The sequence below is a fragment of the Pochonia chlamydosporia genome, chromosome 1, assembly GCF_001653235.2.
Source record: "Pochonia chlamydosporia 170 chromosome 1, whole genome shotgun sequence".
Lineage (NCBI taxonomy): Eukaryota > Fungi > Ascomycota > Sordariomycetes > Hypocreales > Clavicipitaceae > Pochonia > Pochonia chlamydosporia.
Window position 1 is genome coordinate 6,999,113 of NC_035790.1, and position 12,742 is coordinate 7,011,854.

The 12,742-nt window shown below is 50.2% G+C and overlaps 4 protein-coding genes across 4 annotated transcripts; 2 read left to right on the top strand and 2 right to left on the bottom strand.

Annotated features, from left to right (window-relative positions):
* Positions 1 to 3,270: 3,270 nt before the first annotated feature.
* VFPPC_01841 (NifU-like protein) lies at positions 3,271 to 4,253 on the bottom strand (the record flags this gene model as incomplete). Its single annotated transcript, XM_018281599.1, has 2 exons — positions 3,271 to 3,378; positions 3,474 to 4,253. The coding sequence occupies 2 exons, from the start codon at positions 4,251 to 4,253 to the stop codon at positions 3,271 to 3,273; spliced, it is 888 nt and encodes a 295-aa protein (XP_018150389.1).
* A 674-nt stretch (positions 4,254 to 4,927) lies between these two features.
* On the top strand, positions 4,928 to 5,730 carry VFPPC_13171 (zinc finger domain-containing protein; the record flags this gene model as incomplete). The annotated part of the gene is made up of 2 exons (XM_018290948.1): positions 4,928 to 5,142; positions 5,208 to 5,730. 2 exons carry the CDS (start codon positions 4,928 to 4,930, stop codon positions 5,728 to 5,730), a joined length of 738 nt encoding a protein of 245 aa, XP_018150390.1.
* Positions 5,731 to 5,922: 192 nt separating this feature from the next.
* VFPPC_01842 (nucleic acid binding protein NABP domain-containing protein) lies at positions 5,923 to 7,044 on the bottom strand (the record flags this gene model as incomplete). The annotated part of the gene is made up of 1 exon (XM_018281600.1): positions 5,923 to 7,044. One exon carries the CDS (start codon positions 7,042 to 7,044, stop codon positions 5,923 to 5,925), a length of 1,122 nt encoding a protein of 373 aa, XP_018150391.1.
* Positions 7,045 to 10,979: 3,935 nt separating this feature from the next.
* On the top strand, positions 10,980 to 11,225 carry VFPPC_15440 (hypothetical protein; the record flags this gene model as incomplete). The annotated part of the gene is made up of 1 exon (XM_018293193.1): positions 10,980 to 11,225. The coding sequence occupies one exon, from the start codon at positions 10,980 to 10,982 to the stop codon at positions 11,223 to 11,225; it is 246 nt and encodes an 81-aa protein (XP_018150392.1).
* Between the last annotated feature and the right edge of the window lie 1,517 nt (positions 11,226 to 12,742).

Genomic DNA, 12,742 nt, shown 5'->3' on the forward strand with positions numbered 1-12,742 from the left:
TTCGTTGTTTTCCGCCTGCAAGGTGGAGGGAAAACATATCACAGATGACACTCCTGCGTACGGGTAGAGATGATGGGAGGATCCAGGAGGCTATCAAGCTCAAGGCAGATCAGCCGGCTGCTGTGACTCCTCCATACGGGTAAATGTCAACATTAAAGCATGGCAACAGTGCTAAGCGGGCAGTTACTCGTCATATCGCAAGTCATCTGGTATTCATCGCTTCCAGGAGTGCTCCTTCCGCAGAAGTAATTGCCACCAGACTTTCTCTTATTTGTCACCAGATAGCAACAATATCTACTCTGTTCGTATCGCACCTGCGGGGAGTTCTCCCAACATAATATTGACGGCTCCTTGTTCGACGGCATATCAACCACTGCACCTCAACAAGGCGAGATGTCGTTTCTACCAACTGGGGAAGGCTCCCACGAGACCCCAGATTCGACAATGCTTGCTAACCAGAGGGCTTTGTGCTTTGTGGGCTCGCTAAGATAGCCCCGCTCCCTTTTTCCTCGCGACGAATCGAACGGGCCCGCAGGGACTAGGTGAACCGCATTTATTCCAACCCAGCTCATAGTAGCGAGATTGGCCACTCCTCTCGCGTCAAATATACTTCGTCGGCCGAGTTTGAAGATGGCCGCATTCAAGGATCGAGCGTCAATGTTGGTTGTCATTGTTCTTGACCGGACTGCTCGTCAAGAAGTGGCTGCATTCCTCGATGCCAGCTTCGTGTGGCAATTGGCAGGTTCTCATGGTGGAGTGTGGCAATCCATGTTCGTCATGGCACGAGACCGATTATCCAAACTCTCTCGACACCTCCGTCATGGCTGCCATGGCTACTCTGAGTCGACATCATATTGCCTCTGAATCCGGATCTGATTCTTGGACTCAGCGATTCATCAGCCACATTGATAGGCACTTTCTTCAGCTATTGATTCGTGCAATTAAAAGTGTCTTTTGATCCTTCATCACTCAAATCATCAAGCACAGCCGAGGTCGCCATTTCATCAGCCCGCCAGTGCTGACGCTTCGGATGGCTAACACGGATCGACCACACAAAGCCGAAGGCACAAGATGGCTTTGGGGTACTTCTTCTATTTGAGCGGGTCTTATGTGATTGATTGATTGAGTTACCAACGCTTCGGTAGCAGTGGTGCTTAGCTTGTTGGTCTAACATAAATGAAGGTCCTAAAAAGTACAACAGCCCGGCATGGATATCAAACAACAGATGGAACATGCCCCACAAGAGCTTAGCATCTCCCTGCAGATGTTTCCCTTTGGCCTCTGTCGTCTGGTGGTTGACCTAAGTTGGTCCAATGCAGTTGGTTGCGGTGCCCTTGTGCGGCTGGCTTAGTGCACGCACCCATCGACGATCGCCCTGCATTGTGGAAGCTTCGTTGTGGGAAGCTGGCGGGAGCTTGCGAGGTTGTACAACATCTGCCACGGGTCCCTGACGAGCATGCAATTGAACTCCCATCTCGATGCTCGACATGCCATGTCTCTGTGCAACTATATCTGCGGGCGATCTATCGGGTTATACAGAGTTCATGACAAGAAACACGCGCGTCCTCCGTCTTGAGTTGACGCAACTTCCCTCTTGACGGACCAGAGATGCGCAAGTTGCCAAGATGAGTTGGTGTGAGCTGATGTGAGCTGATGAGGCATTGAGTTCACAAATCTGGTGGGTGCTCCGTCCCTGGGCCATCACTGAGCTCTGACCTGACAACCTCGAGTCCTCGTTTTGGGATCGTCACCCCGCAATTGACTATTGCTAGTTCCAGAACCCCGCCCTGTCCGTGGCTTGGAGTCACCTGGTCTGCCGTTGAGATGTCTCTGTCGGGGATCCTCAAGGAGTGGGTGTCTTTTGCCCGGCGAACTTTGAAACCAGTTGATTTGATTGGCGACAATCTTGATCGAGGGCAACAAAGAACGAGACTAGTGACCGAAGGCTTCGGCATGTCGAGCTCTCTGCCATGTTGCAAAGGGACCGAGACACTGACCAATTTGAGCGTCTATGGCTGCATGAACAAGCATATAGGGGCCAGATTGCTGTTTTGCTTCTAAATCTCACTGCTAACATCCAATAATGAGGCCTTCAGCCAATGGCCTCCTTGCACTTGGGTGAGGGTGCCGTTGCAGACCATAGAGAGTTGAATTCCACACTTTACAAACACTGCGATCCTGCGTACCTTTCGGTGAGTCTTGGCTCCCAGCGAGGTCACTCACAACAACCAACTCGAAATCCAAGTACACAGCTTCTGAAGCGATCTGGTGATGCTCTCGTTCGCCAGGCCGTGGTCAACGCCTCTTGGTACCGAGGCAGATACTTTGCCAGCGGTTTAATTATCCTGAGAAATAAGAAATGTCCAGTCTGGGTTTCTTGGCATTGTTACTTAAGACCCACGCCAAGTGCTACGACCACAGGGTTGTCTATTTGCAAGGAGACATAATACAGCAATGGAAGCTTGAAGCCGGCTGATGCACCGCTTGAGCCCGTGCCTTTTCTTCATCCCAAGTTCAGGCCAGATAGAAACCTGAATCTCCATCAATGTTGTTCTATGGCGCGGTCCGTCTACACCATTCTCAACTAAATTACCATGTTTTCAGACCAAAATGGCTACACAAAGATAATGCTTCAATATCAGAGACCATTGAATCTTCCCCTCTTCTCAATGTTGGGTGATCCTGAGCGCAGGAGGGACAGCCGCATTACCCCGGATTTTCCAAGGCAATGTCCCTCGGAGCACGTGCGGCATAGTGCAAAGACCAGCTCCAGAAACGGCCGGGTGCAGAGCATGAGCCAATAGGCACTCCGGTGGCCAAAGGCATCCATCGATGGTGGTGTGTAGGGGTGTGTGTTTCAATCAAGTCTGCGAAGTGAGAAAGCCTACGGAGTACGTGTGTGTGCATTATGCATCTCTATGTGCGTCATACAATCGCAATTTATGGTAAAACATATAGCAGGGTTGCGAACACGGATCTTGGCCGTCGCATGCAGAGATGACCAAGTTTTGTCACTTGAACTTTGCCGTCAGCGGCAGGGCAAGCTACATTCGTAAATTTAAAAAAAAAAAAAAAAAAAAAAAAAAAAATCAAGAGTTTGGTATAATTCACACCATTCCAACCGAGTGGTATCATACAGTCTATTTAGCCGTGTCTATCTTCAGGTTTGTCCTTCCAAGACAGACTATGCAATACTATATTATTGCAAAATGTCTCCGAAACTTCGGGTTTGCCTCGCCATCCCTGATGTTTCCTGCTCCTTCTTCTTGACTATGCAGCTTTTTGTTGCTTCAGCTTTTCTTCAAACTTGGCAAACTCTTGCAAGGAGACTTCTTCCTCTTGATCTAGAATTTGATGAACGCCCTTGACTTCTTCAATCTGTCATGATAGAACACGTCAGCGACTTACCGCATTGTGTATTCCACCTCCGTGGACATAGTAGAGGGGGAAGGAGGGACCGAAATAAAACTTACATAGTGCATCAACATGCCCTCAATACCATTCTTAAGCGTAACTGTGCTGGAGTCACAAGTTCGGCACGCCCCACGCAACTTCAACTGAACGTATCCGTCATCAAATCCCCTGTACTCAATATCGCCGCCATCTTCTTGGATAGCAGGTCTGATTCTCGTCTCCAACAACTCCTTAATCATACCAACAACCTCGCTGTCGTTCTCGTTGTATGCCAAGCTATCCTCTTCTAAACCCTCGTCACCCTCCTTGCGTTCCGCAACATTGACAATAGTCTCGCCCGAGGTAATCGCCTCCGTAATCAAGGCAAATATCTCAGGACGGACATGTGCCCAGTTCGCATCCCCCGCCTTGGTGACTGTGATGAAGTCTGCACCGTAGAAGACGGATGTAATGCCATCAATGTTCATAAGCTTGGCGGCCAGTGGTGATGGGTAGGGTGGCGAGATGGTCGATCGGGGGTTGAGGTATTCGACGAATGGAGTGTTGATCTCTTCGGGGACGACGCGGTGGTTGGGGAGAAACTTGAGAGCGTCTGGGTTGGGCGTGTTTTCGGTCTGGATGAAGATGCTGCGGCAACCGCCGATGGCCCAGTTTGGTAGGGCTCGAGGATGGCGCAGGACCGGTCGCGAGGAGGAGTTGATGTGGCCCTTGGTACTCAAGGACGGTGATCTTCTCGCGATTTGTGTGCTAAGCTGGCGAGTCCAGCGCGGTGAAGGTCGTGATGAGCGCAATGCGCGGGATATCGCCCTCGGCGCTGCGGAAGATGAGAAAGCAGACATTTTGCGCCAGTGTTTGAGTTGAGGCGATCTGAGGACGGGTAGATTGGACAATTTAAAAGGAAGGCGACCAGCAGTGGTGTGGCCGGAAGGAATGTGCTGCGTTACTCGCGAAGATGACGGTTCACGAAGTGGAAAGAAGAATTGTGGTCGGGAATCGTCGAAAGCCGGTCGCCATCCGTCTAGCAAGTGCGATTTGATGACTTAGAGTCAGTCCGTGGCGGGTGGTTTTGGCCACCAGCAAGTATACGCTAACGAATTTCAGTACATGATTGCGTACTGCCAGATATGGGTTACACCTTTGCCTCAAATACTTTCCTTCCGCAATTCGGCCACAGGGGACAACTGGGGACATTAGTAATTGGAGCTCTCTGAGGCAAAGAAGTGATCAATAGTGGACCATCAGTCCTCTTTTTCAGCCCCCAAACGGCTGTGAACGGCTCTACGTAAGACGTACTCCGTACCAGGACATCAATTGGGCATTGAATGATTGAGGGCCCTTGGCCGTGATTGATTGCCCCACCAAGAACTTTTTTCCTCCTTTGTCTTGATTGACATTGTTTGAGCTCCGATAGCGCCCCATGTTGGAGCTGTGCACTCTTTCATCATTGGTTTTGAAATTATCCTGTTACACTCACAATTAGACCTCACAGCTCAAGGCCAACTACAGCTTCATCATGGAGCAAGTCCAACCTTCAGCTTCCGAAGTGCTCACAGATGACGCACAGAAGACATCACAAGAGCCGCAATCTGCTTCTGGAGCTACCACAAGCGGGAGCTCCCAGCAGCAAGCTCAACCGACATCTGCGCCAGACGCAAAGGGCGTCACAATCTGCGGAGTATGCGAGAAGACTCCATCAAAGTACAAGTGTCCTCGATGCTACTTGCCCTAGTATGACCTTCCACCTCGCCAGCCTTGGCCGGACCGAGAAGGATGCGCCGCTGACTTTATCCCAGTTGTTCAGTCGCTTGTAACAAAATTCACAAAGAGAACCATCCTCCAGACCCCGAGCCGAAGTCAGTTGAGAAGCCCGTCGTGTCAGAAGCAGCTTCCAATGGCACTGGCGACGCGACATCAAACCCATCGAATCCCTTTCATGCTTTAGAAAAGTCAGAGCAGCTGCAACGGCTGTTTCGTAAATACCCATGCCTTCAACAGAAATTACTCGACATATATGCTGCTACACAGCCTCCTCGAGAAGATCCCGAGAAGAGAATACCAGCTTCCCTGATGCAAGGTGTGCCGAAGAAAGATAGCTGGAACCATGACATTGGCATCAAGAAAGGGAAGGAGGCTTTACGCAGAGCTCGTAGGGCTGACGGTGAAGCAGGCGAGGCCATTCGAGAGTATTCCGAGTTGGTTTTGCATCTTATCAATACTCAAGATGGCAAGGGCGAGGTTGCCACCTTGTTGCAGCAGCAGGCGGCACAGGAAGACACGAAGCTGATTGAGCAATTGTTGGCACAAGAGCGACGATGATGATGCGTGACGTACGAGTGCGAAGCCAAAAAAAGACCTATGATTCTGAGTCTGTATTATATTTATTATGGTCTTCCCTGCAGCTGGGCTATTTCCAGCGGAGGGGAAATGTTGGATATCATATATCATTTCATCATTGTACAATGGGTATGCAGTCATGTCCTTCCCCTCATTCGCGCAAAAAATCAATAGCTAACGTTTAAATCGTGAAAAGAAGCCACTTATTGGGGACTTGGGTGATAAGTCTTGAGGCAGCTTCTCCTCTGTGGGGGAGGGGAGTTTTTCGTCCTTGGAATGTCGCCCGAAACTGCCTAGACGGCCACGTAGAGTCCATTTGGACTCTGTTTTTCGCAGCTCCTGGTGTGAATGCTGTGGAATATTGACTGCTTTGACAGCCACTGCCTCATCACTCTGGGTCCAGTCGACTCTATGCTCAGCTGGAGCACCAATCATGGCCGGCCTTGGCGACGAAAATAATGCGTTGCCCAAGTCGAAAACTTCCACCGGAGGAGTCTCACAACGCCTCAGAATGCTGCCGGTACTTCTTCTCCTAGCATCTTTAACTTCGTCCCTGTCCAGTCCCAATCTCAACTGACTTTGGAACGCTTGGTGACCAGCCAAGTCGTCAGACCCTCCATCTCCCTCTAATGTTGTGGGTAGCGGTTTATGAATATGATTTCGCTCATATTGTTGTTCGCGCATGCTTTGTGCCCTCCTCAATGCCTTCGCCTGTTGGTACGGGGGAGCTTTAGGATCCGTCGTTCTGATTTCTCGACTGGCATTCGGTCCGTCGAGATGAAACTTCATGGCTATCCTGGAGAGCTTGTGTACAGGGCCTTTCTCAGCTGGTGGTTCCGCTGTTGTGGTCAAGGCAAACTGAGTGGCGGCAACCTGAGGAACATGGTGGTAACTAGGGGCATGGCTGCGCTCCTCCTCGCTGTTCTTAGCACCGGAGCTGAGAGACTTTTTGGAACCGGAGCGTTTCAAACTGTCCTTGGGCGGCGATTCAACTGGTCGTGCTGGCTTTGTGTCGGACTTCTGCCTTGGTGAGGAACCAGGTTTGTCACCATGCTTACTAGCTGGTGGTGTAGGTTCCTTGGTCTTCTTCTGCTTTGCGGCGGCTGCACGTTTGGCCAGTCGGTCTGCTTCCGCCCTGGCACGTCGCTTCCTCTCTGAGGATGCCTTTTGCTCGGCAAGTACAGTAAATAACCTCCTTGTCAACTCTTCGGCATCAACGGGCTGAGATTGAGCTGGCCGCCCTTTCATCGGGTTCGAAGATGCTTTAATTCCTTTGTGCCTCGACTTTGCGGCCATGGTGTGATCGGTTGGGTACCCCATCGTGGCCAACATGTTGGTATCTGGCCTTTGCAAAGTTGTAAGTTGAATGGCTGGATGCAGGTCGAACATGAAAGACGAAACGAGTCAAGAACCAAATAGAACTTTATATGCAAAATGGTTTCAAAATCGAGATAGTCGCACGCTCAGCCGATAATATCGAGTGTTAAGATGGCGTTTACCTGGCGAAGTTTTATATCGTCCTGGAGGTCCACGTTGTCTCAGTCCTTTCCCTCCAGATTCGTGGGGTGATGTCGGAGGTCCTGTGTGGCCCGCAGATTATATTCACCTGAATCCAAGCTCGAACCATGCACTATCCGGCCAATATACATGTGAAGATGTCGAAGGAGCCCGGGCCAAAAGAAGGCAGAACTGCAGGAAAACAGACCTGAATGTTTAATCCAGACTGCCGAATGTTTGATTAAAAGGACGGTACATGCTTCCAGTGCGAGCAAGGGGCCTGGAAGGTATTAATGGCCCAACCCAAGGTAGCAATGCTAATTTGAAGGGACTTGGGGCCGCTCATGGCCGAATTGGTATCAAGGGCACGGCGCCCCAAGCGCAGCGAACGCGCCAAACCACTGAAACCATGGTCCTGGCCCAAAGGAAATGGAATTGCCAAGGGACCGCCACTGACAATGACCGACTTCATGTCATGAGCGGGTGTGGACTGATGGCACGCGATCAGACGACCAAGCCAATCCTGCATGCGAGGCGCAACGCTGAGCGGGACAGTCAAGGGCATTTGGCCAATTTGGAGTCTTTGGTCACTTGGTCTGCCCATCTTCTCCGTTCAACTCTCCACTAGGAGTCCAGGGCAGACAACCATGAAGGAGCCGTGGGGATCCATATTGCGGGCCAGAGTTGCTTTGGCGCTAGTTGTAGCGGTCCCTCAGGTGTCGTCGACAGGTTTGGCCTGGTGATGAGGAGCCTTGGCTTCTTGTGAAGGTTGTGTCTGCGCCTTGGAAGTGGGAGCAAGAAAAAAGGGTTGAAAGAAGAAAGGGTCTTGGTTCAAGCCACCGAACTGGTGGCCAGGGAGGCGACCAGGGAGGAATACGGAGACCAGGCCAAACGTATCGGCAAGTTTGTGGAGGATTTGGGGTCTCCCCAGTCGCCTCTCCAGTCATTTCTGCAGATGTTCTCCAGGGCTGCCTGGTCAAAGACCTGCAGATGCTGCATCTAAAATCGAACAAGGTCACCTGAGCGGTTGCAATCGACAGGGCGTTTGACTCTCTCTTAACTGCGTACCTAAACTACTCTTACTGTACGAGAACGACGGAAGGGCCGTGAAGCTCGTGAAGCTCGTGAAGAGCGGCCAGAGGAGAACAAGGTTGTCAACCCTCAGGCATTTGTGTGCCATCTAGCCGAAGGGGGTCTTGTTTGGTGTTTCGCTAAATACGACGTGCAGAAAATAAGGACCACAGTGTTCAATAACAGAAGGTGCAAAAGGAATGGGTGATGCTCGCATTGATTTTCTCCCAGGTTTGGGGCCCAGAGAAAACACATGTCGGGTTGCAGTGGACTTTGCGCGAACCACAATCCTCGAAGAAGCAAACCTTTCGTCCTCGGCACATCTGCCGTCCCCGTGTTAGCCATTGGTTGTGTGGTTTGACGAGCGCAATTGGATCCAAGTGCAGATGCAGATGCAGATTACGGTGACAACGGTGGTGGGGAGGAAAAGACGGCCCATGCATGCCCACCGTTGACGATGAGACCATGTTGCACAAAAATGCCCTTACCCAACAACAGAACGGATCACAGAGCACGGAGCACGGGGCACGGGGCAGAAGACGGGATTACTCGAAAGAAAAAACTATATCTTTTTGGCGGAGACGTCAGGAGACGGAGATTTGGTCACAGAAACCAGACTCGGATTTCAAATTATTTTCCAGTCAGCGCCTTGCACCATGACAGAATCCTGATTTCACCCCTGGCGTCTGCTGCTTCTCTAGCTCCGGGGATGGACTTGTGCTAGAATTGGCTGCTTACGCCGACGGCCGAGCAAGGTGTCAAGTTGTGCATGCCTAGTCTATCAACCAAGAGGTGCTGCTCAACAGAGCAGAGTATCCCTGGCGCTGATGCATATCGATATTATTGTGTCAATGTGTCTTCTTGGCGAAAACAACGTGAACGTGTACGTGCGTGGTGTTTGCACAATTCACCATCTAGCTCGGAGTAAGCATAGCTACGTCACGTATAGATGTATATCAGCATGGGCAAGACGATGCTACAACATGAGTGGCCTCTTGTGTTAGCCAATACACGTCCGCTACGTCTCTTTATCCTAGATGATGTCTTGACCAAAGGGTGCCATTGACTTGATTTGCTACCATGTCTGGTTCGATGGATAGAACGTTCTTGATAGTTGGAAGGGTGGAAGAGCTGGCATATGGTGAACCAACAATAGTAGCGTAGTTAACAGAGAGTGCATGCGAAATTAGTCCTCCGTCTCGATGATGGGACCTATGACGAGCTCAAGGATGGTTAGACGGTGTCAGTTTCACAACACACTCATATCGCCTCAATGGGTGAACCGAGTGATCAGTTTGGCATACAATTATATGAGCTTACGCTGGTCAGCAATTATCACTTCATACATCTATACGTGCATTTCACGTGCGAAAACTTATGTCGTATGATACCTAGATACCAAATGGGGCCGGAAGAAGCGAAGGGTTGTTACAGAAGTTTACGTAATATTACTGAGACACTTCGTAATCATTTGAACCAACTGTAAGTGAAGGTTTAATAATGGTCGCAGTTGCGTCACCAGGTGCTGTGTTGGGAGTGCAGCAGGTTGACCACCAGCATATATATAGAGTACAGGGTGAGCTGTCATCGCTTTGATCCATTCTTGCAGCACCATCGACCATTAACATGTCATTTTTTACTTCAAAAGTCGTCAAGAGTACTTACCGACTTTTTCCTTCGTTCACAACGCCTATATGCAACGTGATAGGGAATCCTGGGTACCCTATATCTCGAAGCAGCTTGCGGGTAGGCCAAAATATCACGGCGCAAACTCACGCAGATGTTTAACATATCGTCACCAAATTCAGCAAGCCAACATAACAAAGGAACCGTATCGTTAGATCCCGAGGCCTTTTTCGAAGGGCTGATGTCGGCAGGAAATGGCAGGTGAATAGCACCTTGACGCCAGCGAGTTGAAAGTGATTTATCTATTCACCGTGATTTCATCACCGTCTATTTTGGCTGGCCTATTTCAACATCTATGGAAGTTTCTACATGATGTATAGACCTCAAAAGGTATGGGACTAGTTGCGTATGCTAATCGGGGTAGGGCAGCCTCAAACACTCAGCTACGGTCCTTGACAGAGTCTGTATCCGTGCTCCCGCTTTTGACTGGGTAGCACGTCGATACTTTTCATTCCTGATCATATTCAATGGTGTCTATGTAGTGAGTTTATGAACCAGAAGTTGCTCCATGGTGAGATGTTTTGCCAAAGAGAAGTTTGTCTTTGGAGTTGTGGAATGGGCAACCCCGTGCGGATGGGTATCAACAAGAAGAAGAGAACACCCGTGGATAGATAAACTTGCTTTAGCTTATGCCCAATTGCCCAATTCGAAATCAGAGCCCTCTGATTTAGTCCGCACAGGCTGGAATAATGGCAACATTGAGAGGAAAGTTGGGGCCAAAAGATCAAAGCAGTGAGTGCAAGTCAGCACGAGGGAGGTAGATCGGAATCGAATGCTCAGGAATCCGGGGCAGCTGTTCTGTTCGCCTTGAACAATTGGAATGACCAAACGGCGAAGGTGATGATCCTACAGAGAACACGTCACTTTCATACTCGGTAAATTGACTCTCAAGGTATGTGGCGTTGCCTATTGCTGTCTCGGTGTGTTTCTGTTCCCCGCGATTTAGATCATCTCCACCTGGACGAAAGGATCGATTGATGGGATGGACCCTTAATTCCCACACATCCAACACAAAGGTTTCAATCAATCAATCAACCGACAGCACCAGATTACGTCCAAGACAAGGCCAGGATCGCCGACCAAGGTGGCCGCTAATGCTAATAATAACCCTCCGCTGGCTTGGCCTTCAATGTTTTCTCAGCGGAATGGCGCAACGCAAGGGAGAAGAGTTGGGGGTCACAAGAGGCGACAATGTGAGAAGTTGTGGTCATTGCGCATGTTGATGATTGCCAGACTGTTTGCCTGGTGAGAGCCTCATGGTGGCAGGGTTCGTTCACGCAGAAGGAGTGTGACTACGAATGGCAAGCGAGAAAAAGCAATTCGTGACTAGCACAGGCTTGTAAACTAATAACATTGAATGAAATGAGTCCTGTTGCCTGGATGATGAGCTCGGAACTCGCCTCCAACGCCATGAAGCAGATTCTCCAACAGGTAAAACCCCGCCAACACCAACGGACGAACTTCCAGACATGGCCTTCGTCACGCACAGCTCCGCTTACCAAGACCGCTTACAAGGCAGCAGATCTACAGCTGGTCCGGGGGGCATCGCTGGGTTGGTGTAAACGAGGGTTTGAGGGAAGTCGGATACCAGTTAAACGAGGAAGCTGTCTTGTATGTTATGAGGTCTCTCACATCACCATGATGGCCCGCCTCGACCAAGGTCGCGATATCATAGTTCCTATTCTAGCACCGGGCTGCGTAAAGTGGCGGACCAGTCTCATTTTGCCGTGCTCAATATATGTGATATTTGGGCGCTGGACTGGCGTGAGCTAGCATTGAGCTGGGCTTGAGCTGAGCGACGTCAAATTCCCAGATTGAGCCGCACCACACCAGGACTTGTTCGTGTTGGGAGATGACGGTTGGGCGCACGCAGTGCTCTTCACATGCTTGCCCGGTTGAAATAAAATGAAACAAACCCAGCGGTCGGTGCGTTGCCTCATGCCCTGCATGTGTGTGTGTGTGTGTGGTGTCGAATAGCTGGAATTGAGTCGGCTGTTTTGTCGATGGAGGCAATAATTGAGAATTAGCCAGTCAAACAATTTGGCGCCGCACCAGACCATACCAGACCAGACCAGTTGAGTGTTGAGTGCTGGGGGGCCGCGACATGCATATGTTCCTTCAAAACGTGTGATCCTTGATTAATTTCCCTTTTTCTATTGAGGCGCAATTTGGCCGGATTTCTGCGCCTTGGGCATCAGTGAGGACTTGACATGATTATTTCTCGTTTGCCATTTGCTTCGTTGATCTCTTCCTGATTTTGCTGCTGCTTTGGGGGAAAATCTAATGTTGCAGATTTGTCGTCGGCCACATCAGACATTTTGATCCTTTTTGGATTCATGACCCCCGTAATAGTCCAGTCGGATATCAAGTTGATAAGCCGCGGACTCGGACAAAGCAGTTGAGTGAGACCAAAAGACCAAACCAGACGCAACTCGACTCGAGGCCGACCAGACGGATGTCATCTTTGCCCCGCCGCTTCAATATCGAATCGAATCGCCCCGTTGTCACCTCAAATCGTTACCGACGATATATTTGATTATTATTACTAGTCACCGCGGGATTTGAAGCTCGTCCGCGCCCACAGACATTACCCTCACCCGAGCTGGCCGTGCTAACTGATATTGCACTTAATGTTGCTTGTCTTGTCTGGGGTGCATACTTACCTTGGCGTGGACTTGATTGACCCTTGGGGTCCTTTCCCGGTCGCACATTGACGTCTGTTCTTCAAAGACCACCAATC